The 24,182-nt window shown below is 42.2% G+C and overlaps 1 protein-coding gene across 1 annotated transcript; it reads left to right on the top strand.

The window, feature by feature from the left end:
- Positions 1-877: 877 nt before the first annotated feature.
- On the top strand, positions 878-23,293 carry LOC306975011 (clathrin coat assembly protein AP180-like). The gene is made up of 25 exons (XM_079572419.1): positions 878-1,018; positions 1,134-1,386; positions 6,649-6,791; positions 8,141-8,216; positions 8,300-8,402; positions 8,484-8,577; positions 9,592-9,703; positions 9,794-9,900; positions 9,987-10,028; positions 10,826-10,899; positions 11,829-11,841; positions 11,920-12,050; positions 12,137-12,210; positions 12,574-12,588; positions 13,010-13,177; positions 14,190-14,288; positions 15,689-15,925; positions 17,703-17,777; positions 18,004-18,087; positions 18,475-18,552; positions 20,261-20,347; positions 20,949-21,004; positions 21,805-21,882; positions 21,957-22,085; positions 22,161-23,293. The coding sequence occupies exons 2-24, from the start codon at positions 1,257-1,259 to the stop codon at positions 22,038-22,040; spliced, it is 2,160 nt and encodes a 719-aa protein (XP_079428545.1). The 5' UTR covers positions 878-1,018; positions 1,134-1,256; the 3' UTR covers positions 22,041-22,085; positions 22,161-23,293.
- Positions 23,294-24,182: the final 889 nt, after the last annotated feature.

Raw genomic sequence — 24,182 nt, 5'->3', positions numbered from 1 at the left:
TGGTAAGGGAAGTACCAGAAGGAAACTTACACAGGCACGGGGAGAACACGCAAACTCCACAAAGAAAGGCCCCGTCCAGGTGGGAATCGAACCCGGGACCTTCTAGCTGTGAAGCACGAGCGCCAACCGCTGCGCCACCTTGCCTATTTAAACAGGCATTTTTGGTACAGTTTATTTGCCTATATAAAAATGTATCAATTAATCTGATTTTCCTTTACTAATACAGACATGGCAAAATCAAGAAAGAAGAATTTGAGGTAGACATGTAAAAAGTGTAGCCTATAATAACCAGGACCTATTAGACGGAATCACATTAAGAATAAAATGGCCTGTAAATGCACATATGTCATCCTTTATTCTTTTCCCCCTCTTTTTTTTTTCTAAAGTCAGATATAGTCCCAATTTTAAACCTTGCAAAAAGGCACTTTGCAATCTTATCCTACCATTCACTGCAAAGATCACATCAACACGCCTTGTAAATAGGCTCGGCGTAGCCTACTGTACCACAAGGGGGACAGGGGAAGAAGTGAGATTCCGCTCTGTCCCTTTTCCTGTCAGCGCAAACAGTGCGGAGTGTGAGCGGCACCTTCGGGAAAGAGGTGAAGATTTTTCCCCAATAAAAAAAAAAACGCTTACAATTTTCAATCGTTTGGGAAGAAAACGGAGGCATTTTTTTTTTTCTTCACCTCCGTGGTGCTATTATTTTGAAGGACTTCTTTCCTTGCGTCGACGCGAGAGGAAAGGCAGTCAACCCCGATGCGCCCTCCTCCAAAAGGGATACTTGGCGGATCCGAGGAGCGCTAATTTGCATCTTATCAATCGGTTACATTGTATTTCTGATCAGCGAAGCCTTTAGCCCGTCATTTGTCTGGAACATCTCGTTTGCTCCGGGCTGTGGGAGTCGCTGCCATCGCCAGAGTGTTACATAACCGAGTGGCTTTAGCTGTCCAAGGTGCTGAAGCAGTGCCCGGTCCGTAGCCTAAAACGGAACGAGTAGCGGGGGGACTTCACCTTATCTGTAAGTCTGTCACTGTCTTAATGCATGTTGCCAACGTGTTCACACCATTTGGAGCATAAGTGCATGTACTGGTGCGCTGGTGTTCATTTCCCAACATTTTTTTCCGCTTACACAGAGGTCACGGGCCTGTAGTGGAGCCATCCGGGAGCGCAGAGAGAAGGAGAGGTGTTTTTTTTTTCCTGCCGTAGCGGTCGGTTGAAATTCGTTCCCGAGGTGGTCGACTCGACGGTGCGAGAAAATGTCGGGGCAAACGCTCACGGATCGCATCGCCGCTGCGCAGTACCAGCTCACGGGATCGGACATGGCCCGGGCTGTGTGCAAAGCCACCACTCACGAGGTGATGCCGCCCAAGAAGAAGCACCTTGAGTGTAAGTGCCTATAGTATTTAGTGCCCCCCATGTCTGTGCAAGGCTCTGGAGACGCACCAGGCCTCCATAGCTGTGACCACCCCAACCACATGCCATTACACATCACAGCCTCATCACTCGCTTTAGTATCGCTGGTTTAATGGGTGGGGTGGCATAATGAGTTGGTGTAGCCATAGTGATGACCCCCCCTGTTGACCCTTTGCCTCCACATAATATGAAGTTGTATCACAGGGTTAAAACCACGACATTCTCTTGTTTAAATGAATGAATGGTTATTTCCTAAGGGGATTTGAGCACACCTAAAACAACACATTAAGAAATCATGCCATGAAAATTGCCCCGGTGAGTTCTTGTGATTTATGGACGTACCGCAGGTGATGCCAAAGCGTAAAACATCAGACGCCAAATGAGTGCCAATCCTACATTATTTAACACTTGAGGGTTCTGTTTGGAATTGATTCGAATTCTTACTCTCCACAAGCCACACTTTTTTTCTATAGCTGATGTAGGCGTGCATTATTATGTGGCCATTGTGCTGATTTGTGACATTCAGTGTTGATTTTGACAACATATTTTAATTTAGTTTTAGTCTTAGTCTTTTGACGAAAATGTAATTTGATTTTAGTCTAGTTTTAGTCAAAAAATATCTTCAATTTTAGTCTAGTTTTAGTCGACTAAATTTAAGACGAATTTAGTCGACTTTGCATTGATAATATTCATTCTAATTATATTTAATCTCGTTCCTCAGCTGTTCCACATGAACAAAGCTCAGAGCTGATCCTTTGGCAGAGAATTTACATGATCTGAGGCTCTTTCAGACGCTCAATAGAAGTTTGGATGATTTTAGTCTCTCCCTTTCATTCTTATTTAGTCTTATTTTAGTCGACTAAAATATCTGGACATTTTAGTCATAGTTTTAGTCTCATGAGAAACTTTTAATCTAGTTTTAGTCCAATTTTAGTCGTCAAAAATATCACTTTGACTAAAATTAAGACTAAATTTTTTTAGTCGACGAAATTAACACAGGTGATATTACTAAAGATTACAAATCATAAAGACACAGGGGGCAAAGAATATATCACTTCTGCTGATATTTGTGCTTTGAAGTGCATTTTATGTGGAGGGCCCATTAGTTGTAGCTCGCTTCTCTGTGGGAAGTTGGGGATTCACTCTCCCAAATAGCTACACTAACCCACTTAAGGAATATTGATGCCACAGCAGGAAGAAACGAAGTGAGAAAGGAAGGACATGACACTTTTATTCCACTAAACTCACAATAAAACTGACCAGTATATACAGTAGAATAATAATAAACTCACAGCTTCATTGACACGTCCACCATTGCCAGCAGGCCTTACCATATGATAAACCATGATTAACCACTTGTAATCGCTGTGATCATCTGGCACCGCGCTGACTCAGAGAGCAGAAGTGGTCCCGCTGCAGACGGAGGGATAGTGTGTTGGTGCCACATGTAGCCAGGACAGGTCTGGTCCTGTGTCTTGGACTAGGACCTTCTATCTTGTGATCCGCTCCCTGTTGAATAATTGAATAATCAGCCAATGACTGCCTTGCATTATTTACACAGCCAAAGGTGACAATGCTAAGGCTACACAGAGAGAAACATGGGATTCCTCGGTCTGTGGTTTTGCAGTCCCCCCCCCCCGGTGAAATCATATTTATGAGAGCGACATCCTATCCATGGCTGTGTGTGTGTTTTGAATGGTCAAAAATAGGGGCTGCAAAGTAGGTCTGAACTGCATTAGCATAGCAGCAGGTTTATACTCATGAGAAGACTGGATTAAGATGAATGTTGTTGTTTGAAGAAGATATTGCATGACCTAAAAATGTGCGATTTTGATTAATTGTGCTGCCCTATAGTTCAAAATTCCCTTTAATAGGCTACACTATATGATCTGGTAAAGCAGCTGATCGAGACGAGAAGAGTATAGGATGCCCTCAATTTTGCGGAATAAAATCATGCTATAAATACCTGTAATGTGTTTCTGATTTCTGGGGCAACACTTTTTAAATATGCTTTCTGTAAGTAGGCCACATGTGTGTGTTGCTAGTTGCTAGGAAGAGCGCCAACCCTCAAAATGAAGCTATGTTTTACGTTTGGCTATACCAAGAGCCCTGACATTGGTGATTCGTAATGCACAGACACTAAAATGACTTACTTAAGTGCTCGAATTATCGCAGTTAGTGCCCATTTTGAGTAGGTTTGGAGTATCTTTTTGCCAATGGAAGAAAGATTTGACATTTTTGTTCGACATTTCAAGAGTTTTTATGGCATTTTCCCCTGTGTATATAGGCTTGGCTATTTGCCTGTGGCCATAGCTGATGATATTTTTGTCCGTTAAAGTCTGAGGAGCGTGTCATTATGCGATGCGATAGTGAGGTGTAGTTGCCATGGAAACAGATTGAAGAGGGACGGACCTGTAATGACAGAGGAGGGAGAGGAAGTGAGACGTGGTCAGAAGACATGACAGATTTTGCACTTGGCGAAAGCGGTCATTATTGTTATTAGCGATTACGGTGAAGATGATACTGTATGTGTAGGCCGACTTGGAAAGACTGGGTTCATTGAATGATACTGTCATTTGCTTTGTTGTCTCCAAAGTCCAGTGCTGAATTTCTCTTTGTGTTTTTACTAAATCTGTATACATTTCTTTAAGTCACCGCCCACCAGGGTTGTGCAATTTTGGTAAAATATTTTGAGTTTGTAGGGGTGTAAACTAAAGAGTGAGAATGTTTAATATATATATAACCACTATGATTTTAAGCCACTGATTATGTAATACCTAAATCACTGAGGCTTTGTAATTTCAATGATATTGTAATACAAAGAAGCAAGCAGTGAAGTCATAGATTAGGGACCACCTTGTAATGCACTTTCAATTGCTGCTAAAAGTGCTCAGATCATTTTCAGACAGATATTGAGATACTGTACAACACTGTGCTGCTTTTTTGATTGGTCCTAATCCAGACAACATTAGCTACATGCAAAAATATCCAGTCATTGAGGTCACACACACACACGTGAGGAGAGAGAGTCACATGGTTTACACAGCAGGCGTCACGTGATCAGTGCGAAGAAAGTTGAAACACCTGCGCCCTTTGCTTCCCACTGTGATAGTGGGGGCAGAGCAGTGTTCGCTTACGTCAAACTCATAGGGATTTGGTGCGTTTTAAAAAAAAGTTTCATCTAGTTTCATCTCAAATTGTTATTCAAATTGCATCAAGTGTGCAAAGGACCAGACTTGCTCCTAGAATGGTGAATTTACACGATTCTTTGATTGAAAAGGAGCTTGGATCAGGTTTCCATTCATCCCTGATGTTAATTTTTTGTTTTGTGTTGACAGACAGATTGGGGAATTAGTCATTGTTTGTGTCTTCAGTGACTAATACTGTTTATTCCACTTTTCTTTCATCTTCAAACATATTACAGCCAAAGACTACGACGAAATGCGTCTCCAGGTCAAATTTATTCTGAATGAGAGAGCGAGACAAAAGAAACAGAGCGGCTGTTTTAACCGGACATTTGGTTGTTTTTGTCGCAGCCACGGGCTCACAGCACTGAGCCCGGTTCATTCTTAGACTGTTGTGTGTGTGTGTGTGTCGTGGATTACCGTAAGAGTCTTAATTTAGCTCAGCCAATCCCATGCACACGCTGACTGAGGCCGTGGAGGTTTCTGACAACACTGTAACACAAATCCCAAATATGATAAAGAAAACGTTATATTTTTTTGTGTGGAAATGAACGTTGATGGTTCAGAGTGAGACGACAGCTGTGTTTTCGCCCGAGTGGAAACTTTAACCCACAGATAATCTTATGTAATAACTTTTGAAGCATTGTGGGACATGACCGTGCGAGACGCCATAATAATATAATCATGGATGTGTTTTTTGGGGGATAATCTGGAAAGTGAGGCTCTCTGTTAGAAAGGAATTCTGTCTGACAAAGAACCGATAACAGACACTAGATTGGAAGTATTAAGTGGGCATTGTAGAGACAGGTGTTGGGACTTGGGGGGATGGGAGAGAAGATGTCTGTGGTCACAAATAATCTGTTTACAAGCCCCCCCTGTCCCAGTCTGCCACTTTGGGTCTGACCTTCATTACAGCCTCCACACTCTTTTTTTCTCAACGATCCCACCTCGAAGAGCGCGCAGCTACAGATCTATCTACAGATCTGTCTCTCCATTATTGGCGCAAAGGCCCGGGTCGATGTAATGGCCTTTTTATCCCTCCATTATCAAGAACATGTGCCAATAATAAGAATAACACATCTCCCGCACAGTACCTCGCCCTTCAGCTGTCGGTGCCGGAGGATTGGACCAAAATGAGCTTCGCCTCAACATGGAGAAAGATCAATTTTTATGCCATGTATGAAAAGAAAACTCCACACGGTGCCCAGGTTGAAACGTTTAGGCTTAGTGTGCGCTCTATCGATTTTTATATGAATTCACAATATAAATTCATATACTTAGCTGTACTTGCTATCTACAGTATTGCTATGATGTTGCTAACAATGTTTAGATGTCCATGTCTGGGTCTTGCCAAACCACTTGCTGACACCGCTCTCATCTGTGTTAGAACCTCGCCCAGTGTTGCAGCTTGTGACGGACAGAAAATGTGATTAATATTGTTCTTAATGACTGTTGTGGCTCAGTAAATGAAAAGGAAAACTGAAACTGCAAAGTGTCCTTTCCTCCAGAGTGCGCTTCTTCTCCTGATGCGATAATCTAATGTTGAGACATGGAGATGACAAAGCGGTTTTGTCTGTGTGTCATTTTCATTGATAGTGTGTGTGTGTGTGAGGAAAGGGGGGGGGGTCAATGCTCTAAAATCACTTTGAATGAGCGGCAGGTCCTCCACTGTCTTTAGTATTCTCCTGAGTGTCTGCAGCTCTGCACAGAACATTAGGTCACCACGCCTAATCAAACTTTAATCACTGCCATTCTGCCATTATCTCAACATTTATAGTGCTGTTGCAGTGCTGTTTCTACACATACGCTGGCTCTAGAGGCGTAGGACCTGACTAGTCAATGCTCCTACACCGATAACATGAATCAATCTAGCCTTGTACTTGGTTGTAAAATTGATTGTGGTTTGAAAGCCCCCATAAGAGAAACCTAAGCATCTCCACAATGTACCTGAAGAACTTGAAATGATCCTGTTTGTAAAGGAAGTGTGACTTTCTAGAACTGCACTCGACGTAAATCCGTTTTTAATACTGTTCATATGTGTACGTTGCAGACTTGGTGTCGGCCACCAACACCACCAACGTGAACATTCCTCAGATGGCGGACACACTGTTCGAGAGGTCCACCAACGCCAGCTGGATCGTGGTCTTCAAGGCCCTGGTCACCACCCACCACATGTGCATCCACGGCAACGAGGCAAGCCCATGAACACGATGGAGAATGAGACTTCAAGCTGACAGGGGAGGTTGAGGGTCTCTTTGGGAGTGACCATGAGTGGAGAGGATTAGAAAAGAGGGCGTCACATAAATGTGTTAAACATTTGGAGATGTTAAATGGATAGAGACGGAGTTGCGCGGGTAAAGATTCCTGAGTTCATGCAGAGAAGCAGGAAGAGCAGCAAGACTTAAAAATGATGATGTTGATGCAGCGCTAAAATATTTAGTCTTAATTTTAGTCAAAGTGTTATTTTTGACGACTAAAATTGGAATAAAACTAAATTAATAGTTTCTCATGAGACTAAAACTATGACTAAAATGTCCAGATATTTTAGTCGACTAAAATAAGACTAAATAAAAATGAAATGGAGAGACTAAAATCATCCAAACTTCTATTGTCAGTCTGAAAGAGCCTCATATCATGTAAATTCACTGCCAAAGGATCAGCTCTGAGCTTTGTTCATGTGGAGCAGCTCCATGAAGCAGAGGAACAAGATTAAATATGATTATAATGAATATTATCAATGCAAAGTCGACTAAATTCGTCTTAAATTTAGTCGACTAAATTTACTTGCAATTTTAGTCGACTAAAACTAGACTAAAATTGAAGATATTTTTTTTACTAAAACTAGACTAAAATTGAAGATATTTTTTTGACTAAGACTAGACTAAAATTGAATTACATTTTCGTCAAAAGACTAAAACTAAAACTAAATTTAAATATGTTGTCAAAATTAACACTGGGTTGATGTGAGAGAAGAGGATGCAATACATATTCTCCATTAGAGTGATATAAAACAGCAGCAATAAGAAGTCTGACTGTTTGAAGTCTTGTGAATGGCCACACTTTACAAGAGCTCTGGTGATTGGTTGAGGTAACTAAGAAAAAAATAAAATGAAATGACGAATTCAGTCGCAAGCTCGGATGCATACATTCCTAAGACAGTGCTACAGAAGGCTACATGGCAGTCCCAGTCATTTATGTACTTTATGGACATTATCATTCTGTTTTGTAGATAATCATTAACGCTGAACAGCTATAAAGAAAGTACAGAGACTGGAATCATAAACCAACCAACCAAAACCTTGAACAGTGCCCAGCCCCATTAGCTGTATTTTATTGAATGTAATTATAGAGATTTGCAAATTATGTCATACATCATTTTGCTTCTCTAACTGTTTCTCTAAGTTACAAAAGTCAAAGCTTTGGGTTCAGCTGCTTCGCCACCAATCACATTTTAAACCCCTCATTACTGTTTCTAAGGAGGTTTTCTGTGTCATGTGTTTTACTGAATGACTCACTGCGTTATCCTTGTCTGTCCTCTTTAGCGATTCATTCAGTACTTGGCTTCCAGGACTGCCCTATTCAACCTCAGTAATTTCATTGACAAAACTGGCTCTCACGGTAAGAACACTGCACACTTGTAAATGAGCCCAGACCTACCTACCATCAGAAAGCGCAATACATGTGAGTTTGATTGTGTTTAGGCTACGACATGTCGACTTTCATCAGACGATATGGGAGGTACCTGAACGAGAAAGCCTTCGCCTACCGCCAGATGGCTTTTGACTTCACCAGAGTCAAAAAGGGGTTGGTCTTACAGGGACACATGTGCTGTTCCTTAGATTAGATTTCATTGTGGAGCTAATATTGTCATTTGCACGTTGTCAGCGCTGACGGCGTGATGAGGACAATGACCACTGACAAGCTGTTGAAAGCCATGCCCGTCCTGCAGACACAGATCGACACACTGCTGGAGTTTGATGTAAGATTCGCTTTTTGTTGAAATAAGCGTTGGATTGGAGTTGATTGGACAATATGATCTAAATGTTATGGTGTTATATTCTCATGAAAACATACCTGGAGCGCTGTTTTGTTTCATTCGCCCATCTTTCAGCTATCCTCCAGTTAGTCATTCCCTTCCATTATGAAAACACCAGCCCACACTGATATTTTCCACATAGAGAAATGCATGAAGCTCCTCTTCCACCAACCTTTTCCCCCTCTTGATTTATAATTATTTTATGTCTAATTTTAGCACACAAAAGATAGCGCCCTTCATTGGTGTTTTGCATGACAACATTTTATGTTTTAGGAGTATTCAGCATTCAATTAACATTTTAGGAGAGGCCGGATAGACAATTTATGCACAACTGCAGCCTCTGGAGCGTTCTACACATTGATGTTCGGGAGACTCCAGAGGCACCAGCAGCTTCAAATACCTGTTTGCTGCTTTGTAGCAGCTGTTCTATTAATCTGATGTGTTTGTCTGGCAGAAACTGTCCTCATTGTGTCTTTATCTGCCCAAACCCATGTGTACTCTGAATCACCCACACATCTCTTAACAGTGTGATGATCTTTTGTGAAATATCAAAAGTTTTCATACTTAGTCGAAGGCCTTCAACTCTTTCACGCTTTTCATCAGCAGACAGATCCTTTTTCTTTCCCTTATTGTTTGAAAATGGTGGTCTGCTTAATAATGTGGAACGTCCTTTTTCAGTATTTTTTTCTTATATGGGCTTAACCTGACAACTAATCATCACAGCTGTCTGAGATTGATGTCAGTGATTCAAAGAGCCCTGAGACACAATTTTTGTTTTACCTTTATGGCACTGAAATACAATCTGCATAATAATTCTTAACATAGTGTAGACAGCCATGTGCATCATTTTAATCTATAAAATAAAAATCCCTGCAAAGGTGTATAAAGTTGTAAAAGCCTGAATACAGTAAAATACACCATTAGCTTTGTCACTAATTTATTATTTTCCATATTCAGGTTCATCCCAAGGAGCTGAACAACGGGATCATCAACGGCGCGTTTTTGCTTCTCTTCAAGGATCTCGTCAAACTGTTTGCTTCTTACAATGACGGCATTATCAACTTATTAGGTCAGTGTTTTTTTTTTTATATATGTCATTTTGGAAAGCATTTTAAGCAACAGTGTCTGATCTCTCAGTATCTGATCTCTTGCACCACAGAGAAATACTTCAAAATGAAGAAGAGTGAGTGCAAGGAGGGCTTGGAAATCTACAAGAGGTTTTTGACCAGAGTGACAAAGATCGGTGAATTTATGAAACTGGCCGAGGTACAGGGCGTCATTTTGTGGGATATTGCAGGTGTGTTAATGCTACACAGGGGTAATATTCACCATTTCTGTCATTTGTTTCACAGACCGTGGGAGTGGACAAGAACGACATTCCTGACATCAACTATGTAAGTCATTGCGGGCAAAATATCATGTAGTATTTACATCGCTACACAAACATTTACTAAGTGTTTGCTCATGCCCAAAAGTGGATCAGCCTAGTCATTTACACATGTTTTACTTTTGCATTCTCTCATTTACACATCAGATTAAGGGCCCTAAAGTGTAATACAAGCCATTTCAAATGATAAATACCCCTCATTATGTGCAAAATATGCCATGTTTGTAGATCGTCTTAAAGGCATTATTAAAGGCTACTGAATATGTAAGAATTGTGGGAATTACAAGCTGAATTCAACTTTATTTTATAATTCCAACTTGATTGAGGATCAGGGGTTTAAATCTCCATTGGTTTCTATGATTCTAAATGGGAAATTGTAGTCCCGATTTCTATGGACCAGGAGAACCAGTATTCACACTACAATCAAATACAGACACATTTTGTCCCTTTTTTTTTTTTTTTACTATGAAATCCCACTCAGTGCCTCCACCCGGGTGTAGCGGTGGATCTAGCAGACTCAGACGACGAAGACGGTCCTTTCAAACCTCTCGAGGAACCGGTAACCATAGAAACAGAGCGTGCCTTGGCCGAGTGCCTGTTTGTGCGGGATGCTGTGTCTCTACAATAACTTTACAGAACACAAATTGGTGTCACTTGGAGTGTGTTTTCTCCAGTGTTATTTGTCCTGCCTTTTTTTTGGTGTTGTTTTTACTTGTAATTAAATGTGTTCGCAGTCTTTTACGGCAGGCCTAATAAGACGTGCAGTGCGATGTATTGATTTCCTGTCTCTTGATTTGCTCTCAGGCCCCCAGCAGTATCTTGGAGTCGCTTGAAACTCACATGAACGGTCTTGAAGATGTAAAGGGCGGAAAGAAGGGGTAAGCGCGGGAATTTTTTGAATCAAATGTCTTTCTATTTGATTTTGTCTAACCAAAAAAAAAGACGTTCGACCAAACAGCCCTCGATCCGGAATACCCTTTTACCTGCCTATGCAATGACGTCCCATTAAAGCCACACTGCGGAATATTTTGCCCAACAAAGAGTACAAAATATTGAAGAGTTTGTGTTTTGACATGTGTCTTTACTTTGAGCAGTGTGTAGCATTGGGAGCAAGCTTGGTATCGCATTTTTGAGACAGTTAAGTTTGCCTTTGTGACATAGAGACATCGTACCTGGAATGCTCCGCAGTGTGGCTTTAAATAGAAAATCCGTGTCTTTAACCTTACCTTTCTTCTATCCTTTTATGTTCGTTGGGAATCACCAGTGAAGGGTGAGCAAAAATGTTTTCCTTGGTGTTGGTTACTTGCCTCTTCATAATGTGTAGAGTGTAATACTCTCAACTACGACCTCCACCGTAGAAGTATTTCTTAAGTATTCACATGTAGTTCCCCCTGCAGACCTTCATGTGAATAGTTACCTGTTTTTCACCATGTACATAACAACAGGATTACGTGTTTGTGTATTGGTTCACAGTAACTCAATACAATTTCACTTCATACCATGCAATGTGATTCAGAATATGAAGAGTTTACAAAGTGTAGTGTACAAAGTAGGTACTTTTTGGAAGAACAGTGGAAGTAAATTGTATGCAGTGTTGTAGAAGGATTTGTGTGTGATGCAAACGTTGTCTACTCCAGCTTTAATGTGTGAAAATAATGAGGTAGATGCACAAAACAGCAAATAAACTCTTCATATGGTCACATTGATGGAGCTTGTGTTGTATCTGTTTCGAGGAAATACTAAACAACATTGTGTTTGTGAGTGGAGAAATTCAATGCATTAACCATGTATTGCTTCTTTGTTTTAGGTCTCCGACAAAGGTAAGCATGTTCGCGTTTTTTCTTCAATTGTAGTAAACCTTAGTCATTGATAGCAGCCTCTAATACTGTGCTCTCCAGGGTTCCCCGACAAACAACGTGTCCCCCACATCCACTCCAGCCAAATCCTCAAACGCTGTCCCCACACTGCAGCCTCCTCCCGACGGCGCTGCTGCAGCCGCCGCCCCTGCTGCTCCAGAACCAGCTGAAGAGTACGTACATTAAATGAGATGGCGTTGTATATTTGTTCTGTACGCGGTGCATTTTGGACCAAAGAGCTTGCCTTGTTTTTGTGTAGATCCTTGTTGGACCTGGACCCTCTGTCTTCTACAGGCCCTTCAGAACCATCCGCTGCACCTACGTCATGGGGAGGTGAGAACTGCAGTGTTGTACTATCTGGTTATTTACAGTGCTAAGATAGATTTTTCAATGTATGTTGGTGCATTGGGGCTGGGTCCACACCTTTTTCTTTTTTTAGACTTTGGATGCATTGTCAGATTATAGTAAAGGTGCATTCAATTAGAACATTTGCCCATACTTGGTAATGTTTGCTGACATATCTCTCAGTGGGGTGGCCAGTCAAATTCTGGGGGTGGCCCATGCCTCCTCTGCTCAACCCAAGAAGTGGCCCTGCAGAGCTTTGCTGCTGCCTACAGATACCTTCTAGTCACATACAAATCATGTAATATTACCTTCTACTCTCCTTATGCTGATTTGTTCTTTTTGTGTCCACAGACCTCCTTGGATCTGGTGAGTTCAATTCTCAGTCATACATCGTCCTATAGACCAAGTTATACTACAGTATACATTGAAATTATATGAGAATACAGCTTTATATATACATATATAGTTACTTTAATATTAAATATATTTTCCAGTAGCTAATGTCACTAAGTTGCCTCCCTGTCCGTGTCCTCAAACTGTTCTCTTAGTGTCTGTTTCTCTCTGCCTTCTCTCCCTCCCCTTCTCATCTTTCATTGTCTGTTTTTGTTTTTGCCGATGGGGGCTGTTTTATTTGCTTATATTGGATAATTTCAACTTTGATTTGTACCTTTATTGATTTGATTTCGGTTCCCGTGGTTACACCTATTATTTTGCTTGGCCTTTTGGGGGGGTGGGGTGGGGGGGGATATTCTTTTTGTTGGTTGGTTGGATCCCCCGATACCTGCAGAAATGGGCGATTCGTTGCTAGCCGACCCCGCCCTCACAGCAGAGCCCGCCCCCTCCTCGGCAGCAGCCACGCCCACGCCAGCCGCTGCAGAAGCTCCGCCTCTAGCTCCTCCCACTAGCACAGCAGCCGCCACCTCCCCAGGCGCCACCAATATGGATCTGTTGGGAGGTCAGTGGGCTTCCAGAGAGTAACCTATGAGAGGCTCTGGAAAGCTCAACGCACAGTATGACAACACCAATAAATGCATGCTCCAGTATGACACCGATCAGGTATAACACTGACCACTGATGGGGGGGGATTCTGTCTATCTATTATTGCACGTTTTCATAGAGAAGCTTTGAAGTATTTACGTGCTTTACAAATGTGTTACAAATACTGAAGAGCGTGTCGTCATTATAGATATTTGAGCTAGTTTAACAGAAGAATGAATGAGTTTAGGACATCTAGTTCTAGTCTGCAGGGGTCCAAAGAAGAAAACAGGTAGTGCATGTGAGGAGTGATGTCTAGCCTCTGTGATCCAATCCAAAAGGCATGCTGTCGATTTATGCAATCGGCTACAACACGCTAAATATGGAGGCAGGTGGTCATAATGTTTTGCCTGATCGGTGTAATAAGAAAACAAATAGATAGAAACAAGCTTCTCTGTTTCCCGCAAGAAAAGATGCATCATCACAGGATACCTTGTGATGCACTTCCATAAATCATTCTAGCTACTGTCTTGCGGGACAAGGTTTTCATTTTACCAGCACTTCTGAATCGCTACAATGTTCTAATTGCACTTCCACGTTTCTCTTGGCTTGCACAAAATTCTGCTACGCTCATTTTCCACGTGGATCTTGTTTGATAGGCCCACATGCTTCTCTTCCAAGCAAATCTATCAAACCCAAGTACAGTGTGTCTTAAGGCTACAGCTGCAAAGCATATCTGTACCACTTTCAGTCACTGCTTTTGAGTGTAATCTTTGCCTATAATCTGCAGTAGAAACTTGAATGTAGTGCCTCCTGTCTGTGCTCCCATTCGTTCATTCACCTGTCAATCATGAATGTTGCACACGAAGGCCGCAGCTTGATTTGCACTATTCCGACTGGTGTCTGTGTTTTTGAACTGAAATGACCTAATCTTTCTCTCTTTCTCTCACGTGATGTTTTCCGTTTCCTGCTCGGCTCTGTGTGAACGTCAGACACCTTTTCCTCACCCGCTCCTGCCGCTGAGGCGTCTGCGCCGGCAGCGGCTCAAGGCGGGGCCGCTGCCACATCTGCCCCTGCTGCCGCTGGAGCCGGTGGGTGACGCTGTCTGTCTGTGCATTAAAGTGCGCGATAATGATGCCAAATTAGAAGCGGGTTCTGTTGTGAAGCAAGAGCTGATTTAGCAGTGAGCGAATTTAACACCTGAAAATATAAGAAAAAAAGCAATCTTTATCTGGACATGGCTTCTTGGTTTCTTGGCATTTGCTAAACTTACGATCGTAATTGTTCTTTGTCTATTTGCATCTCTGTTGTGGGAAGATGGAGTCGGGTGTTCATCAGAAGGTGTGGTGTAGGCGAGCATTGCTGTATGGTGCTCATGTTGCTATAGCGATTGAAGTTTCTTTTGGCTTAGTCGACCATACTTTGTTGGCATTTTTGAGCTTGCAAGTTGCAACTTTGCTCAAATGCATTGGTGGATGGCTCTCAATAGTAACACATTACCTCAGAGCTTTGCCTAAAACGCTCTCTTATATTTATCTCTTAAAGGGATGTATCAGGATTTTTGACATAGGGCCTCATTTCCTAGATATCCAGAGTGTTGTTGTTGTTGTTGTTTTTTCATGCAGTCCTTATATTTGAAGAGATTAGTGGTGCTAGGCTAGTGCTAGGCTAGCGCGTGTCTATGGTAACTAGTAGCCTGCACTAAAAACAGCCTGACCCAAGCACAGTGCACCTGAGGCAAATCACTGATAACACCAGACGACCCAAATAAATGTCTGTGTTGACTGAATAATCTTTTTAATTAATCAATTTTGCATTTAAAAGAACTTATATTTGAGCAGTATCCGCTTCCTGGTTGTAGCTATGCAGCGGCGGAGTGATCTGCTCGGTTACAGGATCTGCAGTAGTTTGTTTACTTGCGGCGGAATTCACAAAGGAGTTTTCTACAAATCAGATATGGTAACGTTTGGAGGACGAGCCCATGATTTTGAAGAGGTTTTTAATGCAGGCTACTAGTTACCATAGACACGCGCTAGCCTAGCACTAGCCTAGCACCACTAAACTCCTCAAATATAAAATAAATCTCCAGAAATCAACAACTCTCTGGATAACTAGGAAATGAGGCCCTATGTCAAAAATCCTGAAATGTCCCTTTAACTTCCCTCTGACCTGTCCTGTTACCGTGGGACTCCCTAATAGTAAGGTATTTTGTCTTTCTGAATAAGAAAGCGTGTCTTGTTTTCTAACAGATCCAAATTACACCAACCTGTAGATGCCTGTTATAACAATAAACCATAGCCTTGAACATGTATCATCACAATCACAATAATCACCAGGGCAAAGTTATTTGTGGAAATGTCCCGCTAAGCTATCCCCACGTGGATGAAATGCGTTACATTTAGGGAGTCCCCTCTGAAGTCATTCCTCCCCCATCATACATGAGTTTATTTTTGAACCATTGCTTACCATGTCTCCATTTCCTCACCCCAAGACCCCTTCGCTCCATCTGAAGGTAGCACGCCCGCAGCCTCCGCAGGGCTCGACCTTTTCTCCATGATGACAGTGGACTCTGACACGGCCGGCGCTAGCTCTCTAGACACGTGCTTTAGCCCCCATCCGCCCCCTTCCTCCCCGTCACCGCTCTTCAACTCCGCCTCCTCCACCACCATCACCACCACCGCCACCATCTCCGCCCCCTCCGCCAACCACTCCGCAGACCTTCTCAGCGGTAAACTAAACCAAGGATACTAAAAAAAAAAGGTTTATATGGGCTTGTGATTTGTGCCTGGTAAATGCAGAGGTGGAAAGTAACTGAATATATACAAGGTCAAACTGACTATGAAGCGCGTGTATTATACACATTTACCATAATGCACAAAAATAAGTGATCAATTTGGCATAGATTATGAGAATGCTTTTCCTAGCTTCTTAACCCCCACCTGAACCGAGCACATTTTCTCCAGTTTGGCTTTAGCCAAATCTAAATGCTTCTTGAAAAAATAGTCGACAAAAAACTGCAGAAAACAAGGAGAAAAGTGACAAAAATTGTAATAAAAAAGCAACAAAAGAGCAGCAAAAGTGTGACAAAAATAGTGATGAAAGTGCGGGAAAAAAGCATAAAAAAAGTGACAGAAAAGTGACAAAAAACCCCACATCAATTACAGTAAAAGGCAAGAGTGCAGATGAAATACTTTCAGTTGTCATATGCACGGGCAAAAAGAACAGTTTTCAGCCTGGATTTGAACATTGTCAGGGTTGAGGCCTGTCTCACATCCTCGTGAAGACTGTTCCAGATTTTAGCTGCATGAAACTGACACACAGCCTCACCGTGTTTATTATAGACTCTGTGAACCACCAGGAGGCCCCTCCCTGAAGCTCTCAGGGCCCGAGATGGTTCATACGGCTGTAACGTGTCAGAGATGGGCTTCGGTGCTAACCTGGCTAACACCATGCTGCTGTGTGCGCTCGAATTATTTCGAACTGCACAACAGCCTGGGGACCATGGCCGAAATCTCCGGTGGATTTGGGAACCAATCACAGAGCGAGGAGGGATGGCAAGACGATGACGCGCTATTCGATATATGGAAGCTTGTAGATTATTTACGGATAATAAAAAAAAAAGTTTATTTACGGATCCAACGTGACGGCAGCAGACACGATGGTATTTTTTGATCAAGCTTTAGACCTTGTTCTAAATAATTTAGCTCAAACGTTTACAGCGGGTCATACGTCATCTCATACGATGATACGATTGGCCATGGCTACGTGCAGACGCATGAGACTTTTTTTTTTTTTTTTTGTATCACCCAATAAACGAGTATGGACGATCGTAAACCACACCTCTCCTACGAGAAAATGAATTGGTGGTCCCCAGACTTGTGATTTTAGTCTGGTGTTAGCCAGGCTACTTCGGTGCTACGCCATGAAAAGACTTGTAACAAGCAGAGCTGTTTTAAATTCTATTCTCTGAGTGACAGGAAGCCAGTGCAGAGACCGGAGCACTGGACTAACATGGTCATATTAGCAGCTCATGTAGAGAGGCCAGTGATCAGGCCGGTACAGTAGTCTAACCTGCTGGAGACAAGTGCTGGATAAATGAGGCGTTCCATTGGCCTATACACTGTAAGCTCCAGTGGAGAAGCTTTTCAGATTTGGGTAAAACCAAACTGGAGAAAATGCACTCAGTTCAGGCGGGAGGTAAAAGGTTAAACGCAGGCTCAATTTGTGTAAATAGAAAAGAGGCGCTTGCATCATCAGTAGCAATGAAGGTACTCACAAAACAGTGCAGAATTAGTATAGCAATATATTTGTGGCTTTCAGCTTTGATTCAGTAGCAAAATCAGCGGCAATGGAAAACAAACGGAATACTTTCCCCCTCAAACTCAAGTCGTTCGTGTTACTTTTGATTTTGATATAGTTTCTTCTCTCTAACGTGTCTGACTTTTGACAATGTGGGATGATGTGTAACCCTTTTGTTGAGTAACCGGCTGTGCATGTGCTCGTAGACATCTTTAACTCTATGCCAGACACAAGCTTTGTCCAGTCCCCGCCCACTTCCAACGCTGACTTGTTCACTTCAGGTACAAACTCGCCCGTGTGATGATGATGATGATGATGTTACTCTTGGATATGGCTTGCCGTGCCTGATTTTGCTTGGGGGAAGACTCTTTGAAGCTCCTGTCAATTTTCTGCATGGTTTGGGTTGCTTGGTTTGGCCGCTTTTCGACCGACGTGTGAATTAAAAATATAATTAGATGTCTTTTGAGAGATACCTAAACGTGATCTCCGCCTGCCCCTCCCCTGCAGACGTGTTCAGCTCCCCCGCCCCTCTCCTCTCAACAGCACCACCAGCAAAATTAGACACTGGAGACATCATGAACCTGTTTGGTGGTGGGTAATGCACTGTAATTCTCTTTCACTGGTTGTAGACCTACGATATAAAGGAAAAAAAAGTGTGTCGAGCATACAGTAGCTTTTTAGAATAATGATGATTGGTGCCAGTACTAACGTAACACCCTCTCGTCTACATTGATATTAAACTAAAATATGTTTCACTGTGGACCTCTTGTTGCATTGTGTTCTCACTCAAGCAAATGAGACTTTGTCCTCCATCTGACAATATTTCTGTCTTAAAGTTGTGTCCTAAGTGGTTAATCTCCCAACACTTTTTCAGCATTAGCAGTGAAGGCTGACTGTTGCCCTTCTTTACCCTAATGCTGCGACGGGATCTCCTCCTGCTCCTCTGTGGGACACTGTATTTTGGGCCTGGCCCGACAGAGTCCACCGGAGATGCCCCAGCCGCTGCCCCTGCCCCCGCTGCTGCTGCTGCTGCCCCAGGAGCCGAGCTCATGTCAGGTAACGCCCCTCACTCTGTCCACAAGCATGTACTGTACTGCAGACAGACTGTGAGCATTTGCCACTGTGTGTGGGAGGTTTAACATGGTGTAACTGCATGAAGGTCCTGTACTGTTGAGTGATACATCTCATTACAGTGTGGCAGGTTAATCCTTTTTACTGGTGAATATTTTCTTTTATCATCTGTGGCTCTGGTACAAGCCGAAAAGGACTATATTGTGAATATATTTTTGTAGCATTTATCTTCTGATTAATATTACATTTGTGTCTATATGTGATAATGTCATATTTTAGATGCATGTACAGTATATCAGTTGTTTGAATCAGGATCCAAAAGTGGACAGAACATTGGGTTCAAAATGGGTAAAATACATAAGCAATGAAATGAATTTTATTACAGACATAAAATACATGCACGATGTGTTTTGGCCAGCTATGGTCTTCCTCAAAGTGCTGAGGCTCCTTTATGCACCCTTTCCCCCCAATATTCATATTAAGATTGTGTTAATGCTGTTGTGCAGTATTTCACTATAGAATGCCAAACCATTTGATGTGAGATTAATGCAGCAACTCCCATAAACACTATTTACACTGATCACTCAACTGTTTCTTATTGTGATACATTTTCCTCATGAAATTAGTTCGGTGTCGCAGTTTTTACCAAAGTATATGAATCCAACATCGCTCGTCATACTTGTACATTGTTGCCTGGCTTCTACATTGCTAATGTCTTTGAGCATGCCTTGTTTAGCTCGTGCACCTCACTGACTTCACTCACCTCCTGGCTATTTCATCTCTCCCCCATTGTCCTCGATGGAGTGTGACCAATGGTGTAGGATACTGCTGCTGAGAGGCTCTAACCTGCTCTTCCTCTCTGTCATTCACACACGGTTGTCACTGCTTTCTTCTTCTTCTCCTTCTCTCTGGCATCTGTGCTTTTGACTCTGCTCCTCTCCCTCGCCGTCTCTCTCCATCTGGCTCTTGGGCTGGCTTCTTTGCTTGCTTCCTGCCATATGATTGGGTGAGTTTCCTGGCTCTCTCTCTTTCTCTCCTAACACAGTAATTTCCCACAGTGCACTGCTGCATTGCAGTAGTGCACGCTCAGCTGCACTGTCCTTTCCACCAGACGCTTGCAAAAACTGTGCATTCTTTGGTTCTGTATCTGCAACACAATTATACGTTCAATCATCGAACAAAAGAGTTAGGAATAAAATAGATTACCATTGTAAAATGCTATTTTAGAGGAAACTTGCGGAGATTCTTCATAAACATTAGCCTAAACGACTCCATTAGCTGCTTTGTCACGACTGGTAGATACACCCTGTAGTTTTCCATGCTTATCAAGCTCTATGCTACCAATTATCATTCTGAAGGGAATGCTTTTCTTGTGCGTTATTAGATTTTTAATATTTTATATACACGAAGACCAGAATATGCTGAATATAAATCCTAATAATGGCACAAATACTAATCTTTCCTCGACTGAAGTTGGTCCTGCTTTAGCATCATCTTGCGTAGTTTCCTGTGTAGCTTAGCCCTACTTGTTGCCATGGAGACCAGAGTTGGTTGTCACGGTGATCCCTGTAGTTTTAAGATGAGTGTGAGATTTGATGCACGTGTTGATTGCCTGCTTTTAGGAGAATGCTTAACCCCTCTTGTCTCCCCCCCCCTCCCTCTGCCCTCCGCCCATGTGCTCCGCCCTGTGTAGTGTTTGATGGATTAGGAGATGTCATGAAGCCCACTGTGACCCCTCAGGCGGGGGATGTTGACACCTCCATGGCTAACATGGCGAGTAGTAAGTAGCCCTTAGATCTCCTCAACTCTCGCATGCAAGTGTCATGTCGATGTTAAGGCGGTGATAACATTTGAAATATGAGATGGATATTTTGGGATGCGACTTGAACCCAGAGGTTGATGCTTTAAGTGCGTTTTCCTGAATTACTCCATTGATGTAATAGTTCAAGTAACATGTTGCTGAACCTAGACCTGACCAACTGCAGCTACTCTTTACTTGTGCGTAGAATTATACACATTTTAGCTACGCTGTGCCATTCTGCTTTGAGTATAGTAAATAACCACCACCTTTACCCAAATCTAAAAGCTTCTTGAAAAGAGTGGGAAAATTGCAACAAAAACAAGGACGAAAAAGCAATGAAAAAGTGACAAAAATGTGTGATGAAAAAACAACAAAAACGTATCAGAAAAGTGACCAAAAAGTGATAAAAATGTGGGAAAAAGATCCATTTAGATGAGTTTTGTAGGTCTTAGCTGGGCCTACAGGCTGTAACCATATGGATTTGGGTAAAGGCGAATCGGAGAAAATGCACTTGGTTAAGGCGGGGGTTAAGAGGTTAAAATCCTGCATTGACTAATGACTTCTCTGTTATCTCTTGCAGATCTCACAATGGGAACAGCCCCTCAGGTAGCTCCCCCCAGCTGGGGTGCCCCCATGGTAAATGTTGTCTGTGTCTTATAGCATGGAGTGTAGGCGCATGGCAGCAACAGAACAGGCTTCATCTGGCTCTCCAGGTTCCACACCAGGACACTGACACGTCTGACTCATTAGATCTAAGTGCAACACATAGAAAAAAAAAAAAGTGTATTACCAGGTGAAATTCTGGAGATGGATGTGATGAAGTGGTAAAAAATAATCAAAATCAGCTGTTGCTTGGAAATAGCTTCCCCCTGACTTTTACTTTTCCTTTAACCCTCACATTTCAACAAAAGAAGAAAAGTCAACCTGTTTTATTGGCTTTTACTGTATGAGCATTACACATATCATCTATGAAAGTACATTTGTGTGCTGATTTTACACAAACTAGTACTATATTTTATTCAGCTTCTGACCCTTGGCGACTTGCAACCAATCTGCCCTCTGCTGTTCAAACTCCATACTGCATGTTTGAGATTGTAGTGAAATCTCCATAGATCTTGTCTAAGGGTTTTTTGTTCCTCGTTGGTCTGGTCTTGTTTTCATGTGTCTTGCGTTTTGTACCTGTCACCATAGTTTCGTAACATCACACCTCCTCCTCCTCTTCCCATGCCTCCCTCCATTAGAGCGCTCCTATGGGTGTCCCTCTTTTTATGGGGACTCAGCCCTGCTACAGTATGGTAAGACCACCAGCCCCCGTCCAGTCCAATAATGACCCCAAACTGAGGACATTAATGGACTCTCTCAGACTATGTCCCCCCTCCATGGCTGTCGAATGTCTTCTAATTCTTCAACTCACTGTGTGTCTGTTTATGTTAAAGGCCGGTGCACCGGGAGCTCCCATGATGGTGAGGCCGGGCGCCCCTGCCGCAGGAGCAGCCCCCGCCCCAGGAGCACCGGTACAGAGCAAATACTCTGTTCATGTGTTTGTTTGTGGTCTTCAATATGTGGTGCTAAATTGCTCTGCTTGTAGATGTCGGGAGCTGCCCAGAGCCCGAGAAAGCCCCCTCCTCCCAGAAACGCCCTGGATGACTTGAACATCAAGGACTTCATGTAGGGGGCCGGACAGGCGATCTTTAAGGTGGTTGTCACTGTGTAGTAGGTAAATGTTACAGTTTGAGATTGATGCGTACAAATACTAGGTTTATGACTGAATATTTCTGTGTCTCTTGGCCAGGTTTGTCGATGTGTCTGGCGCTCTGTGGATATGGATGTCTGCACTTCCCCACTGCCTCCCCCCAGTCCCCTGCAGCCAATCAGCCCTCATCTATAACTAACTTCACTCTGGCTAAGTTAAAAAGCCCTCCCTTTCCTATCTAATGTTGTAGCACAACTGTGAATGTGATCCCTAGATACAAAAACAAAATTCAGTTTATGTGTGTGTGGGTGTGTGTGTAACTAAGTGTTAACCTTTACTTAATATACTCTGGAAAAATGAACAAAAACAAATAAATGTGTATTTAGATTCATTCTCAACTCCTGCATATCAGCTACAGTGCATACTGTATATGTTGGTTTTGCGCATTTCCCAGATGAGGACTGTGTTATTAAACGTGGACTGTGTTCAGTGTGTGTTTTCACCTGCCAAGGCCCAGTCTTACAAACTGATCTCTCGATCTTTGTCATCAAACTCCTTTCTTTCTCTGCTCGGCCATCATCCTCCTCCCGTTGACTTTCAGAGAGTCAAATGTAACAGCTTGCACTGCAAATCTGGACTTATCAATGGACACATCTGTGTTCTCTTTTATTATTTTATTTATTTTTAATAATTGTTTTTGAATCTGCAAAAAATTGTGAACTGTGTTCAAATTTTATGCATTGTAGACTATTTTGACTAGAGTTTACATATTTTATTTACTATTTATTTTGAAATGGGGAAATTATATATTTTAGTTACATCAACAATGTTGTCAATAAGTAAGGCAAGTAGATTAAGAATCTTTTATTTGTTGGTAGCTACCTGGTTAGGCAGTATTGACGGGTTAATGTACCTGGAGTGTTATACCTTGCACCCTCTGCTGGTTTGTCATGGTATTACAAACATTTCTTAGTTGAAAAGATGCAAGTATCTAGACAGAGGAGCTGAAATGTCAGTGATTTGAATTAGGACTCTACAGAGGGTCATGAAGCAGTGGCAGAGGAAAGTACATTGGCTAAATCTTGCGGATTCTCACTGTAAATCACTCAAGTACGCTGGATGTTCTGTGTATTGTTTCTTTCCGAAGTGAACTGTATAATCCATTGTGGCATTACAAAGTGTTCAAAGAAAATAAAGATGACTATGATTCGTAAAAAAGAAAAAAATAATAATCAAGAATGTGGACACAAATGTTGAATATGAAGGCTATGTTGTTTTTGAGTTTTTATTCCTGGGGATGGCATTGCCCCCCCCCTCCCCCACCTGCATGTGAGTCCAAATGAGATGCAATAAAAGACAAATACAGTGGTCCAACACGGCCCTTCACTTATCTCTGTTTGGATTCTTCATTTATCAAAGAGATCTCAAATTATTCAGATGTGTCTCTATAAAAACTATTGAGATAATGCAATTTGTGTCATGTTTTTAATTAATAATAATAATAATAATAATAATAATAATAATGCATCGGTTTTATATAGCGCTTTTCTGGACACTCAAAGACACTTTACATTGCATTATTCATTCATTCCATACTCGGTGGTGGTAAGCTACTATTGTAGCCACAGCTGCCCTGGGGTAGACTGACGGAAGCGAGGCAACCAGTCTGCGCCATCGGCCCTTCCGATCACCACCAACCACTCACTCACTCACTACATTTGCTAGGCTTTCTGGTGTTACCAAACGGTCTCCCATCCAAGTACCGACCAGGCCCTTCCCTGCTTAGCTTCCAAGGTCTGACGGGATTGGGCATAGCGTAGGCGGTATGACCACATAATTCTCTACAAAACTACGTAGCTATAATACATACAAGGAGTATACATACATCATAGTTTATTTTTAGAAAGTGAGCAACTCATTTGTTTATTTATTTCCATGAAATAATTTTCTGATCCTGCCCATTTCATTTTAAAAACAAGCAAAACAAAACATACTTTACCAAAGCAAGTAAAACACAGTCTATGTATATTTTTACACAGGAGAGAAAGAGTTGATGGATTTTGGTGAATGGATATTTGCTCAAAAACATTTTGTGGATTTAGTTTGTCGTTTCAGCGAGGG

Source organism: Gobius niger (genome assembly GCF_951799975.1).
Source record: "Gobius niger genome assembly, chromosome: 15".
Classification (NCBI taxonomy): Eukaryota; Metazoa; Chordata; class Actinopteri; order Gobiiformes; family Gobiidae; genus Gobius; species Gobius niger.
Note: the sequence above shows the minus strand (reverse complement) of the source record. Positions and strands in the feature narration are given on the sequence as shown.